Below are 27,591 nucleotides of genomic sequence, written 5' to 3' on the forward strand. Positions count from 1 at the left end.
AAGAGGCCCATGAGCAATAATAACTAGTGGGTGAATGCTTCCTAACTTAACTAGCCTCTATGCTCACTTAAAACCATGTATCTCTCATACAAGGTCTACAAATTCCTTTTTCATAACATTGATTTCACCAATTTCTCTATTGGCTCCTCACTCACAATGGAGAAGGAGAATAAAATAAAGTACTCCAAAACTTCTTTATAATAACTGAACTCAACACATGCTCTAATGACTACATGAACAATGTACCCACCAACTTCTACATGCATTTAATAATTGACTTTCTATGCCAATGGAGGGGGATGGGCTCATTTAAAGCACACGATTGAAAAATCGATGTGATCTCACATTGGCAATTGGTAATATAGGATTACTTTCACATATGTGCCCTTTCATGTTTCCCTTTGGTGGAATTATGGCTCCTCTCATGCTCTCCATAGTGGAGCTTGGATTGCTGCTGTATATTATACTTCAACATTTTACATCATTTGAGTTTATTGTAGCAAGGCTACCACATGGTTCATAAATGTATATTTACATCATCTACATGTCTAATCATTTTACTAGTAGGGGCTTGGTCTTGAACTCTACATTAAAATTCATACAAACACATTTACATCATGTATACATGCAATCATTTATTTTAGCTACATAGTTCAACTACCATGATTATAACCACATATTTACAATTTAGGCATATTCTAATCCAATACATCCCAAGGATCATAACCAAGGTATTATGTCATACACCTTAAATAAATTCATCCACCTCCATTGACTTGAAATCCAATAATTAAATGCATATTTATATAATTATTAAAGCATGGGTTGACATAGGTTGAGTATAATAGTTAAGGGAAGCAAATAATTAAATGCATATTTATATAATTATTAAAGCATGGGTTGAGTATAATAGTTAAGGGAAGCAAATGAGTACTACATTCTTGTGTGAGTAGAAAACCATAGACCATTCCACTTAACTCTCATCTCATTCATTCTCTCATTATTCTAATGTTCATGCTATGTTTTCTCTTGTCAACCATAAAACAATCTAGAAATTGACCAAAATCAACATTGTGAAAGAGGAATCACAGAGCTTGGATGAGAGATAATCATTGTAGGTGAGCAAAGACATTGGCCAAGCTACGAAACCTTGACCTACTATGTATTTTTTTCTTTATTCTTTATTGGAGGTTTCAGAGACCAGTGATACGCTTGCAAGTTATTCCTAGAATGCATACAATGTATTGGACTTTTTTTTTGCCCTATCTTAAACCACACTGGAGGAAAGACTTCCCATGTGCAGGGAGATCTTCCCTCTGGTTTAGGGTAGTGAAAGAGAGTGAGATCATTGTTTGATCGGTAGATGAAATGCTTGCAGTTCTCTATACTGAACATATTGTTTAAGCCATGAGATCAAACGGGCTATGTTGAATGACTTAGAAGCTCATAAATTAATTCCTTTGCCTTAATGGCCTCATAACCCAACTTGGAGCTTGGCATTACTCCGGATCCCTATAATGGGATGGAAAATTGTTCATAGAATTACATTATGTTAAAAAAAATAAAAAAAAATATATATATATATATATATACTATTTCTGTTTGTTTGGATCTTAAATTGCTTTCGACGACATCGTATTATTTCATGCTGTATCTTTCGCTGCATTTTATTATTTACATCATGCATGCATTTAATTAATTTCAAGCCTCCATGAAAGCCCTTACCTATTGGGATTCTGGTGCATGGATCTCTCAAGGGCGCGAAATTTCAATTCCTGTTTAGTGGCCTCTCATCCCATGGTTGGGCGTGCTGGGAGGGGACACCACATGACGTGATCACCATGAAAACACTTGATGATACAGATCATTGAAGAGAAAATTCAAATCTATTGCCTTTTACTTCTACGAAGATGTACCTAACTATTGCGTGGTTTGAAAGATTGGACTTGATGCACCAGCAATGCTGCTGAATGACAAACTGCCTTGCATTTGGTTTTCTTTGATGTGGCCAAGCTGCCAGAATAAGAGAAAAATGTTTGGGGGGCCCTGGTCGTTGACGAGCCACCTTAGATGATTGGCCGGGCCTTAAATTCCAATGGTAACGACACCCCAGATTTTGGGGCTGCGCCGACCCTCTTTGTGCGATAACTGGGTTCGTGCATGCTTCTGATGCTCCCTTTGGGGTTGACTTCAATTTGTGTACTGTGTATCAATTTGTTCTTGTGTATTTATACCCAAGCTTGGGTTTTGGTTTCTGGACTTTCAAGGGGACAGTTTTAGATTGCTCAGTATAACTCCATGGCAGTGACGTTCCCTGCCACCCATTTTTTTGGACAAAATGTTTAAGTGAATGTTTTGTCCTATTAATAGAAAATTAGAACCAAATTTAAATAGGAAAAAAAAAATATTGATCTTGCATATATTATCTTTACTGATTGAACATGATTACCACATTACACAGATTCTTGTCGACTGAACCAATAACATGGGGCCATGGAACATGCCAGAGTATATGAAAGGAATTTTGAACAATCAAATTTGTCTATAGAAAGCATTAATCTGTAATGGCTGCACACATCGGATGAACTATAATCTCAAAATTATAAATGTTTCATGTGACTCAAAAATTGAGCTTAATCAAAATATATTGTGTCAAACCACCCCAACAGAACTAAATCAACCAATCATTAAAAAGTCAATGTAACAAGAAGTTCATCCCATAGAATCTAGTCCAAATTCATTTTCTACACAATGAGAAAAGCAGGCATATTTTAGAAATTTAAGGACTACAAAACAGTTTCCTATATTAGATACAACATAAAATTTCAAAATTTGGGTGTAGATTTGGTGGTAACTGCTCCCAGAAGTGGATTCTGCACAGGGAATCACAACTTCAGAGATTTTCAATAAACACTGTTCTTTTACACGCGGGTGGAGAGAAGAGCTCTCCATTATATTCTGAAGAAAATTGTGTACACCAGTGAACTCAGCAAGGATTACAATAAGATTCAGTTACAAATATCTGAATCTTCAAATCGATTTGATTTCATTTATGAACTTCTGAACCTCCAATTGTGATTTGGTTTGCATCAAGGGCAACCTATATATGCCATGGTGTAAAAAGAATTGGCCACATTATCCCCAACAGATTCAAAAATCATAGTCTATGGTAGATTCATTAGGTTTAGTGGCAGGACGAACCAACTTCCCAGAGTCATCATATAGAGCCAAATTTTCACATGGCCTTGGAAATATGTTTCCTATAGCTCTTCCATAAATGAAAGAACACTGAAAAATGTTTTTCCTCTTATACGAGACTCCAACATTCATGTCCCGGAATTCTACATTTTTTAAAGGTATTTCCTCACTGCCAGACATTCTAACAGGCACACGTACATCTCTCCCACGCAACCCCTGGTAAATTATGTTCTCGACCTTTGGAAGAGCTTTTGGGTCATATTTCTCATCTGGGTGTTCTGGATAATCAGTCTTAATTACAATTCCCACTCGAAGAGTATCAAATGTGAGATTGCTGTAAAATATATCTCGCACATATCCCCCTCTTCCAGGACTAGTTTTGATCCTCATGCCACGTCTTGACTGCCAAACATGAACATTATCAACCGTGACATTGGAGACTCCTCCAGACATTTCACTCCCAATTGATACTGCTGCACTGTAATATACAGTAGAAAATTAGGAGTGCCACAAACAAGCGATTTTTTTAGTTCTAGGCACTGCACATGAATTTGAAATAAGCAAATATGTAAAAGGAAAAAAAAAATGCAAGATTTGAAAGGAAAGCTTTCCCAAAATTTTGCTTAAGGTAGGAAACAACATTGTTTCTATAAGACCATTTTTAACCCACCTTACTCTGCTTCGAAGCATGAGATTCCGGATAAAAATGTTTGCCGATGGTCGAGCATATGCTATTCCATATTGATCCCAACCACTCTTTATTGCTATGCAATCATCGCCAACGCTTATGTAGCAGTTTTCAATAGTAACATTTTGACAAGAATCTGAGAGAATTAAGAACTTTAGTACCTTTTCCATTATATGACCTCGTAAATTAAAAATAAAGTTAAACATGATAATTCTTGGTGGATCTCCATATAGTAGGTGAACTCCAGTGTGAGAACATGCCTCAGGAAAACATGGAGAGTTAATCAGCAATTCACAGCTATATATACATCTTGAGCTACACTTAACTGGTTTAGAAAAAAATTCAGACACAATGCTGAGTTTGCATAGCTTTTCAAGTAAAACACTTTGGATATATTTCCCCATGCTACACAAAATCACTTCATATGAGAAAAGAACTATCTGCAGACTAGATTTCATTTGCTGACTTGAGTTTTGTGTATGAAGCATTTCCGCAAACAATGACTCAAGAAACTCCGATTTCTTTTTATATACATCATAGGATAAGGTTAGTTGGTTTAATTAGCTTAGATATATGTACCTGCCAGCCTCTGACACTTCCAAGATTATTATTTCATATTTTGGGCTCTAGCCTTTCTGAATTCTTTCAATAAAAATTATTGAATTTAAATTTAAGAACTGCACATAGTACTCAGGTTTCATGAAATTTGCCAAAAATGTTTCCTCCAAAGTTTTAGGAGGAAAATGCACTTGGCAGGCTTGCAACCATGACGAGAAAGGAGAATTCATTTCAGGTGGAACAATTAGAGCAGAAAGAAACATGAATGACATTAGTAATCAGCAATAGAACCTCACTTCAATGACATTTATAGAGAGTCGAGACAAGCACGATGTATATAAATTCCTGGTAAGCAACCAACCAGAGGGCAGAAAACGATGCTAACTAATTGAATAGCCAGTCATCTTTTTCTTTAATGGGATGGGGGTTTTGAGTTAACTTAGAAAATGCCCACATTAACCACACAGGCATATGCTAAACAGAGTATATATGCATGGTTTTAGGACCTAGGTGTCACTAATACAAATACACTTTGGGAGAAAAATAAAAAAACAGAGGGCAGAATATGATGCTAAATAACTGAATAGGCAGGCGTATTTTTCTTTAATGGGATGGGGGTTTTGGGTTAGCTTAGAAAGTGTCCACTTTAAACATATAGGGTATTTGTGTATAGGATTAGGACTTCCGTGTTATTGGTGCAAATACACTGCCGGAGAAAAATCAACAACCAACCAAGCGAACTTTTGGGAGAGATACACAGCATTTTACGCAAATTATCAAAAGACTATGTAAGGTTGCCGAGCTACGCAGAAGACAAATCTGCTAATAAATCATGTACCTGGATCAATTCCATCCGTATTTGGAGCATCAAGTGGGGCCAAGATAGTCAGCCCACTAATACGAACATTTTGACAGTCATATGGGTGAAGTGTCCAAAATGGAGAATTGCGCAGTGTGATGTTTGAAATCTCAATGTCGCTGCACCACATGAACTGCAGAAGAAGCCCTCTAGTGTGTGTCATCTGTTTTTGACGAAACTTATTCCACCAACTTTGCCCTTGACCATCTATGGTACCATTGTAACCTGCAACATTTTAAGACACATCAAATATTAACTTGAATTCTGAAGACTGAAACACGTATTCTAACAGTTCAAGAAGCAAGTCCATCGAAAGGGAAACCAAGGCATCACAAAAAATAGGAAAGACACTTTGCCAAAAAATGAAACACTCCCACAGCTAAACTACTAATGTTGAAACATAAACCAAATGCATTATGTAGCAGTAAAGCAAAAAGAATAATAATGTAGCAGTAAAGCAAAAGAATAATAATGTAGCGTGGCCTAGTTAGTCCTTAAAAAGACCTGTGCTGAGTTTCGGAAGGACAACCACAATAATTGTTGTCTAAAATCTGATTCTGATGAATGTTTTACAAGTAAATAAATAGTTCCTTTGTATGAACTAGCTAGACCTTAAATAACCATGTGCTGAGCTCCTTTATGTTGATAGATATAACTGTTATATATATCAGCGTGGATCCATCTGTTATACTCTTAACTCTGTTAGAGGATGACAACAATTAAAAGAAAATGTGAAAACCTAATTTACCTAAGTAAATTTTTGTTATGGTTACTCTAACGGTGTTGCTTTATGGGACCAAATGATGATTATCATAACGATGCCTACTACTTCATTTATGAAGCCCGAAAGATTGAAGAGGCTGTAAGCCTGATTGTAAAATATCCTCCTGGTAAATAAAATTCTTGCTTTGCCTGTGGATGTTTCCTTGACAAATCATCGGGGTTTTACCACATAAAATCTTGTGTGCATTATTTATTTCTGTCATTATTTCTCTATCTTGAATGCCTGTACAGACTCTGGAAACCAACAAATTCTGGATCTATCAAGTGTCATAAAAAAGGTTTGCACCAAGGGATTTGATCCCTCTCAACGCTTGATAGATCCAGACTTAGGATGGATCTATGCCAGGTTTTTTTACCCAATATCTATGCTGGTTTATTTTATAATAGTTATCCCCTTTTTAAGTTTTTAATTATGGTAAGTTATTTTTCTATTTTTCATTCTTACTGAGGACACTTTTTATTATCTAATTTATTAACATTACAAACTTCACACGTGGCTGTAGCAGCACCTAATTAATCTCTGTGCAATACCCCAGAGTCCAGGCAGACTATCAAATTCACTGAATACAAACAACATAGAGAAATAACAAGGAAAAGTACCTAAAGGGACTACCCTGACTGGTGATATTTCTGACAATTATTATTCCTTTATTTTGAGTTTTGTAAAACATTATACTGGGCAACCTGTTAATATAAATCTATTATTTAACATAAATCTATTATGTCATTATGTTTATGTTTATGTTTGCCAAATTAAATACATCTCTATTACATTTATATTTGTTTTATAAACTAATTCCTTTGAGCCAACATGCATAATAAACATCACACATCTCACCCACCTGGGCCGTAGAAAGTGTTTCCTGGCACAATCATATAACTAATGGTAACTAATATAATTATATTACTATTATTTTATTAAGGTATTACCTATAAAAGATTGTACTTTTTCTTTTTTTTTCCAGTTGCCACAAAAACATTATGAACCATGGTCCATTAGTAAAGCCATCACGTTTGAGATAATCTTATTTGATCATCAATGGTCATCAACTGCTCTTCCTTTCATTTACCATCTATTGTATATTCCAACATCATTCTAGTATTCTACTAATGCATGGATTTTTTATTCATACTTAGTATACAACTGCACTGATAGTCATTGAAGAAGCAATTAAAGCTTAGAGGCATCATAAAGGGTTCTATTTCATATCACAACATACGCAACAGACCTAGGACCAACAATTTAGAGTCCTCCAAATAACAATTCTGCGAAGGAGTTGTCCACTAAGAGGATCCACTCATAGTATCACTAATGTAAACAACAAAGAAGGGCACCCAGAGCTAAGGACTTTTAACTATACTTTAGTTTCTTAAAATGGGATAAAATCTAGAAGATGCTCATACTTTGGGATCATTAGGATTCCAGAGTGTTGAAGAATCTTGGGCAAAGTAGTGTAGTGTGATTCTTCTTTACTTGATAATAATTTGTGGAGTACTTTTATTTTTCTTGTTAGCTTAATCTTCTTCTTCTTATTAATGCATGTGTGTGTACTTCATCAAATTGCTACCAAAACATAAGAAAAAGAACACAAGATGTTGGCTCTCTGCCAGGGCCAAAACCTCTCTTCTCTTGAGAGGAAAACCCTTTCGTGAATTTCTCTTATTGAAGCTTCTATTGATTAATGCCAAACCCTAGACCCTTGACAAGAGTATCCTCCAAGCACAAGTCAAGTCCTTCCCTCTTTCTGCACCTTGTTTCCCGACACTTCTTCCAACACTTTGTTCTTCTTTCAATTGATGGTTTATGCTTGCTCTAGAAGACATGCCTTTGACAAGGCCTTCCCTTATGATGATCCCTTCACTCTCTTAGCCAACCAATGAACTTTTATGACTGTGATGGGAGGGCTGTTATGACAGCAGTGGCAGCCTCCTTTTCTCACACGTGTGACTGTAATGGGCCTTAGAACAGCCCTCTTATCCTCGCTTTTCTTCCTTGGGCTTTCACTTGAGTGGGAGGCCTTTTAGGCCTATATTTTTGGACCAAACAAGGTAAGTGGTGGTGCTGATATGGTGCTGCTGTTATTACCGCAGAAAACCTCCCTTATTCTCGCACATGTGGCTGTTGATGCCCTAGAAACTGTCTCCTTACCTTCGCTGTTCTTCCTCCTTACTTTGCTGCACCCTGGAGACCCTTTTAGACTTTCTTCCCTTCACTTTGTCTCGGCTACTTCCTTCGTAAATTTCAGAGATGATTGAGTGCATTTATAGAGGAGTGGACAGGCTCTATATATAGAGGACTGTCCCTCCATTTAGGCCAACTAGAAGGCCGACTTGTCAACTGTTTGCAGGCCGACTTGAAGAGTAGACTTCAGATGGTTTCTTTGGTGGTATTGCATGCTTGAAGGAGCTTCTTGATGGTGCCTTAGCATAGGAGGAGACTTGACTTTGCTTGGAGGTATTCTCTTGACTTTAATACATATTTATACAAGGTGTAACATGCCCTTAAGGTCTTCAACCTTTTTCTTTTGACTATTTGACTCACCTATAGCACTTTAACTAGTGCTAGACCTATTTCAATGAGCAAGAAACTCATTGACATATATCATAAAAATAATATTTCTTTTCTTGAATAAATACAAATATCAAAAGTACATTTATGAAGACCGAATCTAGTTACATTTCCTTCAACACAGACAAGACCTCTGACTACAATGGAACATTCCCAAATCAGTGCAAGTACATGGAAACTAATGAACTTGTACATTTTAGAGTTAACATCTTGTAATTGTTGGTCATGTTATTGACTTAATATAAATTTCTGGATGGTTCAGCTAGTCATAGGCTTATCATATTTAAAAATTTATATCATATGAAGTGTTTACTTCACCAACCACTAGCCCTGATTACTCCTCGCTACCACGTATAATATAGGGTGAAGGTATAAACAGAGGGACACTGCTTATGTATAATTTATCTAATATGAATACCATTGATCTAGTGCCCTCTCGCTCCTTTGCAAGGCCAAGAGGCACTCTACTATGGGGAATAGATAAGATAAGATAATGTCATTTGTTGGGCATTAATCAACTTATCTTATCATCACCCTCCAGGGAGACAAGATAGTGGGCATGATAAACAGGATATCTCGGAATAAATTTGTGTAAGTAAATACTCACTATAGATAGTTTTGCAGTAGTTGCACGAATCCTTACAATTTGATTTATCCTCCCTCTGCAAAATTATTATTCTCTCATTTGAGCAGCCTTACCAGCATTTTTATTTAAAATATAGGTTTTAAAGACTAAACAGTTATCAGTTAGACCAAGTTACAAAAAATCAATATGAATGATAAATGTTTTCCTATAAGAAAATGAATGGCAACATCATGACTCTTTATGAAATATTATCAGAAGAGCACATCCCAATTTCATAAACAAAATTACAATTTGCATTATGAGATAGTTCAGCTGGAGATGGGAAAAATAGATTGGATAACGAATCTAACCAGTAATCACAACGTCCTGAAGATGCTGCCCATGAATAAGACTGCCATAACGCGGCCCAGGATGTTCTCTTCCATAGCCATATGATGGTAATGGCGGCATCAATGGCCAATACTTTTCATCCTACAAAAAAAGAATCAGCATTGGAATTTAGTGACATTTCATCAAGATACCAAAGTACATGGAACAGACACATCAAGAGGAAGTAGCATTATCAAATAGACAACTTCAACACAAATGAAAAAATCAGGGCCCAAGACTACCCCAAACATAGTATCCCTGACTGAAAAACACTGTTCAACTACGAACCAGCTCTCATAGGCTGAATGTGAAACAGGAAGGTGTGAACAGCCCAAAGAAGAATGGGATGAAAGGGTCTGCAGATGTGGTAGAAAGGAGAGGTAGAGACCAAATGGCATTTCTTGTTGCATTGCAAGGTGTATCCTCACATCCAAACAGGATATCAGCGAATTGACAGTTGGCAGACTGTTTCAGGACAATCATGTGGAAGACACAACCAAGCAGGCCACAAGAATTATGCACGCAAGAGACAAGCTTTTGAAATCAGCTACAGCAGGGTAGATTCTCAAGAAGTAGAGAAGAAGGTCAAGCCAAAATGAGTAGTCCAAAATTTCTTCATACCATAATCTGGCCGTCATCTTCAATTTTTTCTTTTTTCTCTCTCCTTGTATTTAATGGTGTCGCAGTAATGTAAGCACCTTTCATCCCATATGCCAGTTGGCCTCATGGACAGTTTAATAAAAGGTATTATATCATATCATATCTCATGCATCTCCCTAAGTGCATCCAGATATGCATGCATCGCTAAAATTGAAAAAACAATTTTCCATATCATGTTCTTATGGACATAATGCTTTCTCTTGCTTTGACAGGAAGATATGTGAAGATTTATACAGGTCACTGACTCTTGCTTTCCCTGCAATAACAGCGGCCGGATATAACTGAAACAAAAATGACGGGAACTATGTTGCTGGATCATTCTAAGTTCAGCTAAATCATTCTAAAGGATCTTTTATCTCTTTGGGCTCTATAGATTCCTCACAAGATCCATTTGTTGAAGATTGATTGGATTTGACAGGAAGGACAATTCAGGACAAATCCTGGAATGGATCCAATAGCTTGTGCATGATGCAAGGCAGATCTAAATCCACTTGTAAAACTGGCTTTGGCCTTTTTAAGATCCTTGGCTCTTTGAATCTAAACAAGGTCTTTATAGGATCCATTTCCTAAATTATGCAAAGGAGATAGATCAAGACGAATCCTGGACAGCCCCTATCACTCATGTACAATTAAGGAATGGTCCACACTGAAAACTTATAATACCCAACAACAAAAAGGAAAATAGAGAATATTTATGACAGAACAGAAAAAAACTATATTTTGCTGAAAAACCTGAAAGTATCCTATAAGATGCTTGTTCTTACATCTTGTTCAATTGGTTGATTGATGTCTACAATGCATTTTTTATTAATTTATAAATTTTTGCATGTATTTAAAATTTCAAAAACCCTAATCTTAACAAATCCCCATATAGTAAAATTCCAAAATTGATGAGCATTAGTAGGTGCCAAGTGGCTACGTACCATATTTCTAATTGTAATTGTAACTCCTAATCACCTTTAGCTTTCAGTTTTCCTTCTTTAGGTGAGCTTTATTTGGAAAAAGGAAAGTGACAAGGCTTAGCAAATTGCATATCATTCATGTAGGTACATTCTAATATTGGATTCTATGTACCTTTATAAATACTTGTAACTTAATGGATTATAGAGTGTACAACATGTGTATGGTTCCAACAATCTTCTTCTCTTATGTGTGTATGCTTGTCCTTTATGTTTTATTTGTATGTAGTATGCGCTTATTCTTCCATTGTTAGAATTGCACCCATATAAATTGGTGCCAAAGCCCTTAAGATTAGGGTCTCATAATTTTGCAATTCTAGACTCTGGTTTTTTTCCTGCCCATGATTCTACTTGAGATCTCAACTCCAAGCATTTAATTGATCTAAAGGTGCACCTCCTCTACTAATTTTAGTCCATTGATATGCAAGTAACATAATATCCCTCAGACTTTACTTTTCCACATTTCTACAGTTTTCCACAAGATTTCTTACAATTTTTCCATAGCAATAGAGTCTTGTTCACAATTAGCAAAATCGTTGGTCTTTATTTGTTAGTTTGTTGTTCTTCTATCCACACCTAGCTTGTAACCTTCCAAAGACTATAAATAGCTTCAAAGCGGGCATATAATTTTCATTTGGACCCACACTATGGCCCCATGCAATTCTTCTAAGACTTTGTCAACTCTCACAATTCTAGCAACAAATCAACTCTTCATGGAAACCCTCACACAACAGCAACAAGAGTCTGAGACCACCATGTTCCAAACCCTGCAACGAGTTGTCCAGCAACCAAGGGTCTACAATCAAGAGCTTTTCAACCCTCCAATATTTTTTTCCACTTTTGCAACAATATCCACATCTCTTCTATCCATGCTCATTTCCATGCTCCAGCATCTTTTGTCTCCTCTAGATCTCCTCTTGTACACACCACATGCCTAAAGAATCTCATGAGCTAAGGCAACCTCAACCGCACTCCATTCATACCATTATTTTGCCAACTATTTTCCAGGAACATATTTTACTATCAGATTTTCAAGTCACCCACACAATTGAGATGAGTCACACTATCCCAACTCTAGTATAGGGAAAGCCCATGGTGTTGGAGAATCATCCAAAAAAATTCTACACATCATCTTGGGGATTCATAATCATACCTTCAAGGGATCCTTTTCCTTTTGTCCATTTAACGTTGCTCTCACTGGATTCTTCTCCCTTGAGTTTTCTAAACAATGCACTGGACTTCCAACCTAAGCAAGGACTCCGTACACCACATCATCCTCCATATTCTCATCTTAATTTGGACAAGGATTCACTCAACTCCTTGTTCACCCACACCTTAGCTGTGAACCAGAACAATTTTCACCCTTATGAGTACAACACTCTGTATCAGTCTCTCCTATTCATGGTCCTACATCAGTGTTTCTCCTTTCTAACTGCCAACAGACTTCTATTTATTTTGTTCTTAATTATAAAGGTCATCAAAAAGTTTTCTGCCTTTGCTTCATACTAAGACCCCAACTTCACTGAAATATGCATAACCCTAGTGTCAACATAAATCAAGGACAATCTTCTATGAACAAAGAGCAATGATGCGAATTAGTAGGTGCCAAGTAGTAACCTAATATATTTCTCAATGTAACCCCTCATTGTTTTCACCCTTTAATTTCCCTTCTTTACATGAGCTTTAATAGGAAAAGAAAACAATTGATAAAAGTTTTGCATTTCACTTGTGCATGTACATGCCAATTTTGGACCCTATGTACCTTTATAAATACTTAATATATTACAAATTGTACAACATCTGTAAAGTTCCAACCATCTTCTTCTCCTAGGTTTGCATACTTGTTTTCTTATTTTTTACTTGTATTTAAGTATTCTTCCATTGCTGGTTTGCCATTGAAGGATGCATTAACCACAAAAAATTTGAGCAGGTTCTTGGTAGAGGACATCAAGGTATTACCTCATAGTTAATATTGATGATGATGATGATTGTTAACGCCCACATACACCAACTTTGGTCTTTCGTTCCTTAAGAAAAAATGATAAGGAATAATTTGGTTTGCTTTAGAATTTTAGTTCTATGCTCAAAAAGATTTGTAAGAAGTTCCCCTAAATCTCCATAATTTTGATGAGCTAAAAGCTTAGAAAGGTTAATATTTTTATATATCTTTACAATTGAGATCTAAAGTAGGTGTACACAAGACATTCGAAGAGAATGATTTTCATCCTTCACGTTCTTAGTATCATGAAGATGACAAATTCTTTCATCCCATAATGATTTAGGAGTTGTCCAATGCCTTGTTTCATTATGGAGCTTGTCAGAGTTTGTTCTTATTTTAGCTATGTTGATTTTTTTTCTCTAAGCTAGTTATAACAGTAAGATACTTTTGATATTCTAGCTAATTCTTTCATTGCATGATGTTTTATAAGTTGTCCAATGCCCTGTAACCTGTTTCACTATGGAGCTTGTGAGAGTTCGTTCTTATTTTAGCTGTGTTGATTTTTTTCTTTCAACTAGTTATAATAGAAAGATACTTTTGATTTTCTGGTTAATGACCTCTTTATAGTATCTTAATTTTCTCTTAACCTCTAATTCTTTATTACATCACAATTTCTCCTTAACTTTAGATGTAATAGTATTTTTAATGGTATCAATTTCTATAGAGTGAACTCCTCATCTATTCTCCAATAATTTAGCCAAGACTTGGCATCTTTATGCAAACTCCTCTTCAGCTGCAAGTGGCTCTAACTAGAGTTTGAAGCAATCTTAGGAAGAGTATTCCATGTTAGTTGTTTCATACTTATACGTAAGGAACCTAGACATAACCATACTCTCAATGGGGAAGGCCCACTTCTATGAGGAGGATAGGATAAGGTGTATTGCTTTTAATTTTAAGATTACAAATTAAGAACACTTTTGGAGTTGCTTCATCTTTCTCCATGAATCTTCTCTAGAGATGTTAGCCCCAAACTTCACATCCATATAAGATAATAGGAGTGATGAGAACATGAAAGAGGAGTTTCTTTCTTTCCATGATAAAAAAACAACTGATTACAATGCTTTTCAAGACCAAAATAGTCCTCCAATCCTTTTTTCAATGCTAAAGTTCTAGTTAAGCTTGGGGTGAAGGTCAACCCTAAGATATTTGTACAAAGTAACTTCCTCTAAGTTAAAATTGGCATATACAATATTAACATGACTAATCTTTTTGGCTTTGATAATCATTTGCTTTCTTTTATCAGTGTCCATTGCCATACCTATTCTAGAACAGAAATCCCTAAGAATTCTTGGTTGTACAAACCAAACGGGCAACTCACCATAAGAACAATATCATCAATGCAAAGAAGTATGATGAATATAACAATAGAAGCAATGTTAGTACAACTTTCTTCTTCCAAACCATAGTTTTAAAAACCGGAACCAGTGACCGGACCAGTCGACCTAATAAACCGGGTTTCAAACCAGAACCGGTCAAACCAAGACTGGTCAGATTTCAATGAATTGGTCTTTAAAAAAATACATGAAATAATTAGTTTTTAATAATAATAAAACTATTTTTAAGATTTAAAACCATGATTCCAAACCAATAGAGACAAAATATGCAAGGTTTGCTCATCTATATACCATGTAAAGGTGAATGTATCAAAATGGCACTGAATGCAATACATATCAGCAACAAAATACATAATCAATGAGGCTCTAAAATGCCTCTAGAGTCTGAAAACAATGCTCTAAGATATGGGGCCACTGACCTACTACAAGTCTACATATCAGTGATCAACAACATGATCACTCATCATGATCAAACTCATCACCACTACTAGACAAGAGATCATCAACATGAGCTACATAAATAATATGGCTCAGAGTTTGAGGACTCCTAAAACTCCTCTACAACTTTAGTAATAGTAGTAGCAAAAATAGACATCAAAACTACAAATCACTGATCAACATGGTCACTCATGAAACTCATCATTGATTCAACGCTACTAGAAATGGGATCATCAACAAGAGATACATAAACATCATCTAGCTCAAAGTCTTCAGACTTGGATTGCTCAACCTTATAACATGATAGAAATTGAAAAGGTTTAACATGCCTAACCAATGATTTTGGTTTGAGTGAAGGGTTCATCTCCTCAACCTTATAATGTGGTAGAAAAAGATTAGCATGCCTAACCAATGGTTTTCCTTTGAGTGAAGGGTACATTCTTGTTAAGGCCATGGTAGAGGAGTTCAATAATCAATACCACCAACATCAACAAAGTTCAATAATCAATGCCACCAACATCAAAGTTCTTAAAGGGCTTCATGCTCTTGATCAAATGCCAATCTCATACCCTCATGCATGATAGAATCAAATGGAAACATTGCAAACCCCCAAACCATGAAATCCTGAAAACCATCAAGTCTGTTGAATTTTGAGTGAAATCTAAAATTCTAGTTTCTCCATATGAAATCCAATGAGGTCAAAACCACTCTCAAACATTTTGAGTCATTTCATGGTAATGTTAAAAATTTAAGAATAAGGGTGAAAATGAAAACAACACCAAATTTCCCTCAAAACAGCTTCAAAACCCACAAAACTACATTTTGTGGGGTCTATAGATGCCCTAGCAATAAACAGACCAGTTTATGATGGAATAGGCTGGTTTGACCGTAAATCGGCCGGTTCCATCATAAATCGGTCGGTTCCATCATAAACAGGTTGGTTAGGTCCGATTTTTGTGAAATTTGGGCGAAATGAACCCTTCAACCAAGTTTTTTGGCCAGTTTGACCCAGTTGCCCAATGAACCAACCGATTTGACCAGTTTCTGGTTCAAGCCGGCTGATTTTTAAAACTATGTTCCAAATGCAGCTTTGGCTTGTCAATGTAAATGCCAAAAAGGGTGGGGGGCATGGGGTATCCTTGCTTAACTCCTATATTATAGTTACTTTCTTGCAAACAACCTTTACTGTTTTTGAACTTAGAAATAACATTCTCATAAAACCTTATCTCAGTACCTCTAAACTAAAATGGAACCTTCTAATACATTCCAAATCTTATATCTAAACACCATGTCAAACAAGTCAATGATTGGTTTTATTATTACGACAATTTTTTGTGATGATCCTAATCATAACAAGGTGACCATGGTTGAATTATAGCTTCTAAAGCCAATGTGACCTTTAGCCCTTTTCTAATGACTTTCTAACAATATGCTAAAAGTTGGTAACCTTCATTGCCAAAATAATGCCATATAACTTGGCTAAAAGAAGGCTTATTATTATCGCCCTACAATTAGAGGGGATGTTTTTATTCCCACTTTTGAAAATATGAACAATGAGGCATTGACTCCATGGCTTAGGTTTGACTACTAGATATGAAAGATGAGGACAAGTCCTCCAATCTTTTGATGGTCTTCAATGTCCTTAGATTTCCTTTTTGTGAGTCGTTTCACCTCAAACTCTGTCTTCAAAAGTAAAATCCTGTTCATTTGTAATAAGGGTTTGAATGTTGTTCACAGCATTAGGGAATCATGAAGCTTCTTTAAAGTTTAAGCATGAATTTCAGTCCCTCAAAGAATTCATACTATGTGCAATGCACATTTCTACTTTGAATGGATATATTACCCTACTAGGCATCATAAGCTAACAATAATTAGCAAGTATGAATAGCCAAGTATACTTGAAAATGAAATCCTTGCCTAAACCCCCTCCTAAAATAACACGTGCATGTAATGCTTTGAGTCCAATTTTCTAAACATGCAAACAATCTCGAGCATTTCTCATCATAGACGACCCCATACATGGCTTCTTGGCAGCTGGCTCACTTGGCATACTTATTTTTCTCATCCTAGTGGAATCTACCAAATCAGCGGCATACACAAATAAACCATCCATTTTTGCAGGACAAGCAACTTAGAATACTTTTCGTTTATTGAAAAGAATTACTCCAGCAGTGTATGACAAGCAGTGTTTTTAAACCCGGCCGTCTCGGAACCGACTCGGCCGAGTTGGTCCGAGTTGGCCAAAAAAATTTCAACTCGGTGGTTGAACCGGTTCGGCCGACCGAGTCCGTATCAACCCGCCGACTCAAGGAAAGCGGCCAGTGAACACCCAAAAACGCAAATTTTTTTATTTTTTTTTATGTTTTTTCCAAGTGTGGGGACTCCAAATGGTTTTATTAATTGGTTTTTTGGTCTTTGGGGTCCATTCCCCTCTCCTAGTATTGATATGCTATTCAAATTTTTAACATTACCATGAAATGACTCAAGATGTTTGAGAGTGGTTCTGGCCTCATTGGATTTCATATGGAGAAAGTAGAATTTTAGATTTCATTCAAAATCCAGCAGACTTATCAGTTTTTCAGGATTTCAGGATTGGGGGATTGCAATATTTCCATTGAATTTTGTCATGTATTAGGGTATGGAACTCGTATTTAATCAAGAGCACCAATCCCTCTATGTACCTTGACGTTAGTGACATTGGTTGTCGAACTCCTCCGGGATTCGCTCCCAAATCGGGAGCTTCTGAAAATGTCGCTCCCACTCCTATTTTCTCTCTCGCTCCCGCTCCCAAGTAACACTGAGCCAGATGATGTTGGCAACTCTAGCAGTAGCCAATAGTACTGGTCACAGACTTTTGTTGTAGAGGCCATTTATAGCCTCCTTGGTTATATGCTTTTGTTTTGATCTCTATATCATCATCGTGTATGTATTGGACAGTGCACTGGGTGCCATTTTTATATAATGGATATATTCATGAGCCTACTTTGATCATATGTTGCCTTCTATCTATATTCTAACGTTGTGTGTTTGGAAACATGAATGAAAATCTTTAAAATTATGTGTTTTATAAAAAATAAATATTTAATGTATTTTTTACAATGACTGAGTCATTGAAATCGAGTCGGCCGAGTCGATACCGAGTCGGAGTCGGAGTCGAAGTTTTAAAACATTGATGACAAGGGCACAGTTCATGAACAATTTAGCATTCCAGAAATCAAGGTGATAAATGAAAAACAAAATGCATTATTCAAAAAATTCCTAGACAAACTACAGGCATTGGTTGCTATTCCTGTGTCTATAATTAATTTATTAAATTGACAGTTTCTTTGAGAACAATCCAGAAGTAGAAGTCAGCATAAACAGAAAAGCTACATGGATTGCTGAGTACAAATTCAAAAATCTACACAAAGATTATTTGTTACCTATTGAGGACAGATCATAGAACACAGACACGTCACTCATCGCTCTTAGACATTGATGAAAATTTAAAAAAAAAAAAACCTACCTTGAAAAACAGATGCCTAAATAGCATGGAACAGCTCTAGCCTTAATGTTCTAACATCAAAAAGCAAGCAAGTTTCCAAAACGCCTAGGTTATGGGAGTTGTTCAGTCTGGAAATTCTTCTAAAATGGGAGTGCTGGGAAGCTGTTTGTAAATGCTTTGGCATTGCCATACAAGAAAGGACCGCAATAAACAACACTTCCCATTCCAATAACTTCCAAAATGGCTACATTTTCACTCAAGTTCAGCATATTTACATGATATATTGCAGTAAACTGCAGCATGGCATCCATGTAACAATCATCAACGTTCTTTATTTTATGACCCTGTCTGCATATATATGCTTATAAGGATTCTGATCTGACAATATTGTAAAAGGTTTCCAACCAATATTATTAGATCAAAGAAAACGATTGAAGAAGAAAGAGCAAGTAAGAAGCCTGGGCAGATTGTGCAATACTACAAACTTCTAAATTTACAAGCAAAAAAGGTCCACTTGAAGACTGAAGTGATCTGGTAATCTGTAGCTAAAAGGAATACCATAGGAGCTCTGGTGACCTATTGAGAAAGCACCTTTCTGTAAAGGAATCATAAGACAAGTGCAATGTTCATCAAGTTTGGTTTGAAGAAATGATGGTGGTACTCTCTCTGGAAGGACACAAAATAATGACATGGAAATGATGGAATAATGAATTGTATTTCAGACAAACCCAAGAAAATAATCTTAAATAGACTATTATTATACTCAGTTCATTCTGCACAATATTGGCAAGTGACAAGGAATAAGAAGTGGTGTGAATCCTGATTGGCCATTCATGTTCCTCTAGAGCCCAAGTGATACTGTTTACTGGTTCCAACTAGTTCAACAAGGAACTTCCTGAGACATGGAATAAAACCATAAAAACAATGCTAGCCTTCTATAGTAGCAGATGCCCAGGGACGCTTTCTAAATAGTGCAAAACAACTTCATATCTGGAACAACCAATATTAAAAACTTCCAATCAAACTATGACATGGCAGTAGGTGCACAACCAAATTTGGAGTTTACCAAAAAAAATGACGAAGAAGGAGCTATGTGAAAACCTTACCTACAAATAAGGTAAAGTATTCATGGCAATAGCTTTAAGCTGAAGCCATAAAACTATATTTATGGGGGGATAAGTAAGGATTTGGAACTTCTGTTACTGCTCATCAAATAAAAGAAAGCCCATGGAAAATCACATTCCCTTATTCCTCAAGGTTCCTGATAAGTTGGGAGAAATGTCAGGGATGATGCCAAAAAGGCTCAGTATCAAGTTATTAACATGACATTCATTGAATTTTCAGAAAACTATAGCACTGGAATTAAACATAGGATGTAGAAAATTGTATTTTACAAGATGACAAAACAAGAAGTTCAGGCTACATACTGTCACTGCCAAGACCTAAAGTTTTTGCAACACCTTTTTTGCATTCCTTGGGAACTATGCTTATCATATATTATAAACAATTCTACAGAATTTGGAATGGATTACACACGAAAGCATAGATGTTGCACAAATCATGACCAATTGGTGCTCTTCTGGAGAAATGAGAAACTCTTTGGGGACATTTTGGCAATGAAATGAAGAAATAGGAAATAGGGAACAGCAAACAACGATCTAGCTGTACATTATGTATCTTGATACAATAAAAATCAATGGTCCCTATCCCTTAATTCAGTCTAGCTATCACTGGTATTAGGGTCCCAATGCCCATCTTGTGTGTGCTTGTACGAATGAGAACTGTTTGGTCTAGATAACAAGCAATTGTGAGTTCATAACGTTTAGACTGATGGAGTAGCTTTGATTGCAAATCAGGCACAGAGTCTATGACCATAAGTAAATAAAATCAGCATCAATCATCTAAGCATCTAATGCTATAGGGAATTCAAGCTTGCAATGGCTACCTTTTATGTGCACTTGCGTTAGATAGCATGACTCACGGCCAGCATTTCATAAACCCCACATTCTAAACAGCATACTAATCATGAAGATCATACTGTTAATCTACGAATACCTTGTGTTTGTTCGCCTTTGAAGGAATATGATCATTGATTACCAACTTAACTTTGACTTATATAACATCTCAGTTGCTTGCAATGCCTGATTTGAGTTTTCTCAATTCCTTATGGGCAACTAGGAGAGGTTAAAGCTAAAATCCCTGCAGCATGATTTCATACAATTTACATTGAAACTACCAATTCTGTTCAGTACATGTTTCAAAAATACATAAAGCATGCAACAATGCGATGTGAAAAAAATGAACGAAAAGATGCTCACCTCAACACCAAGAATAACAGCATCTTCTGCGAGGAACAAAGTCATATGACTTGTCAGATTAAACGGTGCTGTCAACCACACTCCAGCCTGCACATTAAGCTGCCCCCCTTCATTCCCCAACTTTGCAATCGCAGCCACAGCATCCTCAAATGCCTTTGTATTCATCCATATGCCATCTCCAACGCCCCCAAAATCAGTCAGATTAAATACATGAGGCCTCAACCTAGGTATCGGCCGGGGTATGTTAAACCGAAAAAACCGGATGCCTTCCACTATATTTCTCTGCCAGAGAAACACGGATCCAAAACCCACCACCCATAGCAAAATGAACCAATTTCTGTATGAAGAAAAGCAACTTGACACCCCTCTCCTCAAGAATGATTTTTGTTGCTGTAATCTAATCATCTCTGAATGCTCAAACATTCCTTCAACAGATCTCCTTCATACAGGCAGTGTACGCTATTTTGCAATTTGAGACATAAAACATCAGGGTACTGAAATTCCACAGAATCAAAGGGGAAAAACAACAGACTTCAAATTTTGCATGAGCTCTGCAAATGCTTAATCAACTATGAAGTCCAAAACCTTTTTTTCAAAAACCTAACTAAGATATAATTTACATGACCTAAAATTAACACGTGAACCCAATTCGGGCAGCACAGAACCGGGTGGCGCAGAACCAATGTTAGTATAGCTGCATTTCTTATACTGCTATAGGTTGTGAAGAATTTGAATCAATATATTCTCGGTAGAATGCAATCTCTCTGCCAAAAATAGCACATTCTCTGAAGAAAAACAAATTCTGATTTATGCGGATCGAATACTTACAGAAATGGGTGTCTTTTGCGGCAAACACCAACAAAATCCAAACCGTTTCGATACTGAACACACCCCAACCAACAAAATCCAAACCTTTTCGATACTGAACACACCCCAATCCTCTAAAAACAAGCACTTCGTCACCCACTGGGATTTATGTGGATCAGTTCTCCAGCAACTGTGCACCAAGTTTTATATTGTTTACTCGAAATGCATATAAGTTACTGTTAGAGTATGCCCAGATCGCGGCTAAACCTCCCTATTTGCTCCAGCCCAGGACTCTCTGAATCCCATCTCCATGACCATGCTGAATCTCTACCATGTTGCATTATGTAAGAAACATGGCGGTATTTATGGTGTTCCTCGGATGAAAACTGCTCAAATAGAGACTCGAATGTCGCTATGTGGTCTCCCTATATTTATTTTTTATATAAACAATTTTTTCGTATTGCTTTAACCATACCAGTGGGTTAATCTGGAGATTTGCCCCAGCCACACGAGGCCAGTTATACAGACCGCCTCTTACAACATATTTTAATAGCCAGAGTAAGTGGGCAATCTCGTTTAATCATTAGTTTAGAGTAGAAACCTCTATTTGTGGTGGAAGAACAGCCGAGATCTACTTTTGTGGTGGAAGAACACCAGAGATCTACTTTTGTGATGGAAGAACCGTATAAATCTCCAGTTGGTGTCATTCAGAATTATGAATTATTTATTTATTTATTTTGGGTAATAAGAGATTATTTTTATTCAAATAAGAATATATAATTTTAATTAAATTTTATTTATTTATTTATTTTTATTAAATTTAAATTTTATAGTGATTTTATTTTTTTATTAAATTTTATTAAACTACATAAATTTATATATTTTTATTAAATTTATACAAATTTTATTTATTTACTTAATATATTTATTAAAAAAATTGCATGATTTCATATTATTTTTATTAAATTTTATTCATCCACATAATTTAATTTTTTCTAATTAAATTTTATTCTTCCACATAATTTTATATTTTTTTTATTAAATCTCATTCATTCATATAGTTTTTATTTAAAAAATTAAAACCTTTCCTTCAAAATAATAAAATTAAAAAATAATAATAGTAATATAATTTAAATATATATATATAAATTAATTAATTATTTTTTACTAATTTTAAAAAAACATAATCGAAAAGTAAATATTTTCTTAACAAAGTAAAGTATATATCAAGATGGTTTAACGAAGATCTCCTTCAAAAATAACGGCCTTTAAATGTATAATAGTTAGTTATTAAATATTTAGTAAGTTTATATATTTTTTAAATTATAAAAATAATGTTAAATATATATTTTTAATTATATTTTAATATTATAATATTATTGTTTTTTTAAATAATAAAAATATATAAAATAAAATTAATTTTAATTAATATGACTTGAAACATAAATTAAAAAAATTAGTTCTGGTATATAAAGTCAAATATGTCAAATGAAAAAACATACCAAGTCAAATATTTCAAACTTCTTCCTCATTGCAAATTATTAAGAGCTGGCTTTGATCAAAATGGACGAGGAGGTTAGCCCAAAATGTGTTTATTATAAAACCATTTATATAAATAAAGTTAATTTTTACGATTTTATATAAATAAATTAATAAGGAAATAAATTTAGTTTTTAAAATTATTTGTAATTAAAAATAACAAAAATTATAGTTTTACCTCTTTAATACTAATTTGAATTTTTTTTAAATCATCTAAATAATTAAATTTTAGAAAATTGAATATATGAGAACATAATTTTATCTAAATTCATTTAAAATTTATTTATTTAATGATGATGATGGTGGTGGTTAACGTCCGCTAAGACCAAACATTGGTCTATTAAACTTAAAGAAACAAATAATTTACTTTAATAGAATTAATTTATCTATCTAATTATTTGTTTTAATAAAAAAATTATTTTAATTAATATAATTATTATTATGTTAATCTAATGAGTGCTAAGCGGACTATTCAAAAATCATGAGAAATTAGTCAGTTACGACTATTTCTCATGAAAATGGTCATACGTTAATTAAGGCAACGCAGTTGAAACTCAAAAAATGATATCTAATAATTATTATTATTATTATTTACTTTTAAGGTCATTAGACACCAAATTAGTGTATGAAATCCCTTATTTGTGGGACAAATAATTAAAATTGATTTAAATTTGATAAAATTACATTGAGTAAAATTGATTTTAATTTTAATTAGATAAAATTATATTGACTATAAAATTACACGGATTAAAAAATGATTTTAATTAGATAAAGTTATACGCATTAAAGAATTAATTTTAGTTGTATAAAATTACATGAATTAAAGAATTGATTTTAGTTGGATAAAATTATATATATTAAATATTTAATTAAGATTTATTTTTTTAATAAAATTTAATTAGTATAAGTTAAATTAAGAATTATTTGGATTCTTATTTTATAGCATATTTTATTTTACAATTGAATGATATAAAATATAGAGTTTATATTGATATGTAAATTTTTAAAATGTAAATAAATTTAGAATCGAACAAAACTTTTAACAATGTAATTTTAAAGTACATTAAATTTAAAATATTAAGGAAATTTATTTATAGTTTAAAGTTATATAGATTTTTTTTCAAATTGGAAAATATGATGTAACTTTTTAAATATCTTATTTTGGGAAAGCTTATGGTGAAGAGTGCGTTTTCATGTAAGAGGTTCTAAGTTTAAATGTAAAAAGGTAGAATATTTATACTTTAATAAAATTTAGTAGGCAAATCTCCCTAAAAATAAGTCCCTTATCCATAAACAAGAAGGTTTCATAAACTAATTTGTTATTTCACTATGCTTGACCTTAAAGTTGGGCTATTATTATTATTACATAGTAGAATAATAATTAAATAATTAAACATTATCTTTGATAAAATAAATAAAATCAATTAAACAAACTATATAATAACAAAATATCATAAATAAATAATCTTAATAGATGAAGAGAGAAAGACATATATAGAATGGGACATATGATCCTTACAAACTACTCCATGAGAAGTAATGTAACCAATAAAAATCTCATACAAGTTTACTATTAGAAGAAATGTTGATCTTTAAGTCTCTAATATTTGAAATTTTACCTTCCCATAGCTACAAGAAAATTATGTTTTTTTCATGGTTTTCATATGTTTTGATGATGAGAAAATAGCCCTTATCATGACAAAATTTAAAGAAAAACCTAGGTGAGGCATCTAAGTTGGTGACATTCTAGAGGACATTGGTTCCCCGAGGTCTCGGTTTCAAGTCCTCCATGGGTGAAAAATGTGGTAACATTCGAGAGGATATTGGTTCCCAAGGTCTCGAGTTCAAGTCCTCCATGGGTGAGGACAATGGTTCTCCAAGGTATCTAGTTCAAGTCCTCCCTGGGTGTGGACATTGGTTCCCTGAAGTCTCTAGTTCAAGTCTTCCCTGAGTGAAAAATGCAATCCAAGGTGAACAAAAGTGAACAAGGAAAATATACTTAAAAAAAAACAAAACAAAAAAAAACTTTTTTAAAGAAAAAAGTAATATAACAACATATACCTTTGTAAAAATGAAAAAAAGAAATATGACTAACATATATCTCAATGTGAAATAATAGTGAAGATGACAATGTTATGAATGACTTTAGAAGTTAGAATCAAAGTGGAAGGTATTGAAAAGAAATATGACTAACATATACCTCAATGTGAAATAATAGTGAAAATGGTTGAATTGAGACTTCTGTGATCCATAACATTTATAAGAATTTTATTTTTTTTGGGCGTAAATCACATGCAGAAAATATCTGTCAAATACAAATATTTTCTGCATATGATTTAGGCCAAAAAAAATTTCTTATAAATAGTGAAAATGACAATGTTATAAATGACTTTAAAAATTAGAATCAAAGTGGAAAGTATTCACATTCTTAGTGCTTAATGCAAGAGTGTGAGATAAGAAATATACATATAGATTTCAGTATATTATATTAGATATGTATATGGTTATATGATATATATAACATGTTAGAATAAAGAAGCTTTGTACTTCATATTAGATGTGGAGATGTTGAAATATAATTATTTAATTATAATTGAAAAATAATTACATTTAATTGAAAAAAATAAATAATAAAAATAATAAATTTACAAAACCAAAAAAAATATATATTTTAAAATAAATAATAAATAAAATTCATAAAATCAATTTTCCATCTTCTATATTCGAACATTGTAAACTTTTATAATTTAATCTTTTCTAAGGTGTAACTTTTTTATAATTTTGTTTTTTTTAATATAAAAAATCTACTTGCGAATGAAAAAGGATATTTAAATGATCTAATTATCATTGATATTAGGCCAGGTGTAACTTCAAATTTGCCATGACAGACATGGATCGAATATATTAGGTGTTATTCCACCTTTCCTCTTTGGTTATAAAGGTTGACTTCAAAGACAAAACCAATAAATTAAGTGTTTGGTGTGAAGGCCATTCAAATTTCAATAAAGCACTCATTTAAAAACGACTAGATAAAAACTTTGTTTGCACGCTAACTCCATAAATTCTATAGGGCTAAAATCCATTCAACCTCAACATGGAGTGGAAACTTGAGATATAAGATAAATATCTTAACCAAAACCAACCTGTCAATAGAAATATCAACTAAAATCAAATCAATATAAGGGTGAGATATCAATAATAAGTGAAATATAAGGTTGAGATATCAATAATAAGTGAAATATAAGGTTGAGATATCAGTGATAAGTGAATTGTATTAGGTTCAAGTAGGTGAATGGTACCACAAGTACTAGGAAGTAGGTGAATGGTGCCACAAGCACTAGGAAGTGGGATCTTAAATTTAAAGTAAGTTTGTTATCATGTTACATTCTTTTTCTAACAACTTTTAATGGTATGGTAGAGTAGTTATGTTTGTATATTAATTATTTATAAGGAAATCTAAAAGGAAATAATTTCAACAAAATGAGTAGTTAATTTTATATATTAATCGTTTATAAAGAAATTTTAAAATTTTTATAAATAGTTTATTTTAAAACATATAAATGTTATATATTAAATATTATATGATAGTGTTTGTTATTTATAAATATTTTTTTAAAATAAATATATTGATGATGATGATGATGGTTAATGTCTATTGAGACCAAACTTTGGTCTATCGGACCTAAATAAATGAATTATTTAGTTTAATTTGAGATTTTATTCCTATGCTCAAAAAGCCTGGAGAGAAGCCTTGAGAGCTTACTATAATTTTGACAACGTAAAAGGCTCGGAAGGTTAGTATTGTAACAAAGATTATGAAACTGATATCTAATGTGATTGTACGTAGGGCACTCTAAGAGGAAGTGATTTTCATCCTCAATGTCCATATTCTCATAGAATGGCAGATCCTTTTCATCCATGGTGTTTTAGGAACTGCCCAACGACCCGTTTCACTATGGAGCTCATGAGAGTTCGTTCTAATCTTGGCTATATTAATTTTCTTCTTTGAGCTAGTTCAAACAGAGAGATACTTTTGATCTTTTAGGGTGGGGTTGATGACCTCCTTATAATATCTTAATTTTCTTTTAGCTGCTAAATCTTTCTCACACCACATTTTTTCTTTGAACTTAGAAGTAACAATATTTTTAATGTTATTAATGTTTTGCAATGCAACATTCTTGTCAATCTCCCAATGGTTTAACCAGGCCCTAGTGTCTTTATACCAACCCCGTTTGAGCCTCAGGTGGTTTTGGCTGGAATTTAAAGCTAGCTTAGGAAGTCTATGGTCTCCTATGTTATTGAGCTTGTGCTTGTACAGAAGAAGCCTAGTCATAGCTAGGCTCTCGATAGGTGAAAGACCCACTTCTATAAGGAGAATATGATAGGGTGTATTGCTTTTAATTTTGAAGTTATACGTTATAAAACGCTTCTGGATTTGCTCAA

The 27,591-nt window shown here is 34.0% G+C and overlaps 1 protein-coding gene across 2 annotated transcripts; it reads right to left on the minus strand.

Moving 5' to 3' along the window:
• Window positions 1-2,752: 2,752 nt before the first annotated feature.
• On the minus strand, window positions 2,753-22,269 carry LOC149176758 (putative polygalacturonase). 2 transcript variants are annotated; one of them, XM_089419974.1, is made up of 6 exons: window positions 21,631-22,269; window positions 20,803-21,296; window positions 9,592-9,712; window positions 5,283-5,528; window positions 3,869-4,022; window positions 2,753-3,676 (listed from the first exon to the last, which is right to left on the minus strand). In XM_089419974.1, exons 2-6 carry the CDS (start codon window positions 21,223-21,225, stop codon window positions 3,151-3,153), a joined length of 1,470 nt encoding a protein of 489 aa, XP_089276100.1. In that variant the 5' UTR covers window positions 21,226-21,296; window positions 21,631-22,269; the 3' UTR covers window positions 2,753-3,150. The 2 variants fall into 2 exon arrangements, with proteins under 2 accessions (XP_089276100.1, XP_089276098.1); XM_089419972.1 differs by having other exon boundaries at window positions 20,803-21,261; window positions 21,631-22,267.
• Between the last annotated feature and the right edge of the window lie 5,322 nt (window positions 22,270-27,591).

Source organism: Pinus tabuliformis, chromosome 4_1 (genome assembly GCF_031772625.1).
Source record: "Pinus tabuliformis cultivar Carrire ecotype Pingquan chromosome 4_1, CPIR1, whole genome shotgun sequence".
Classification (NCBI taxonomy): domain Eukaryota; kingdom Viridiplantae; phylum Streptophyta; class Pinopsida; order Pinales; family Pinaceae; genus Pinus; species Pinus tabuliformis.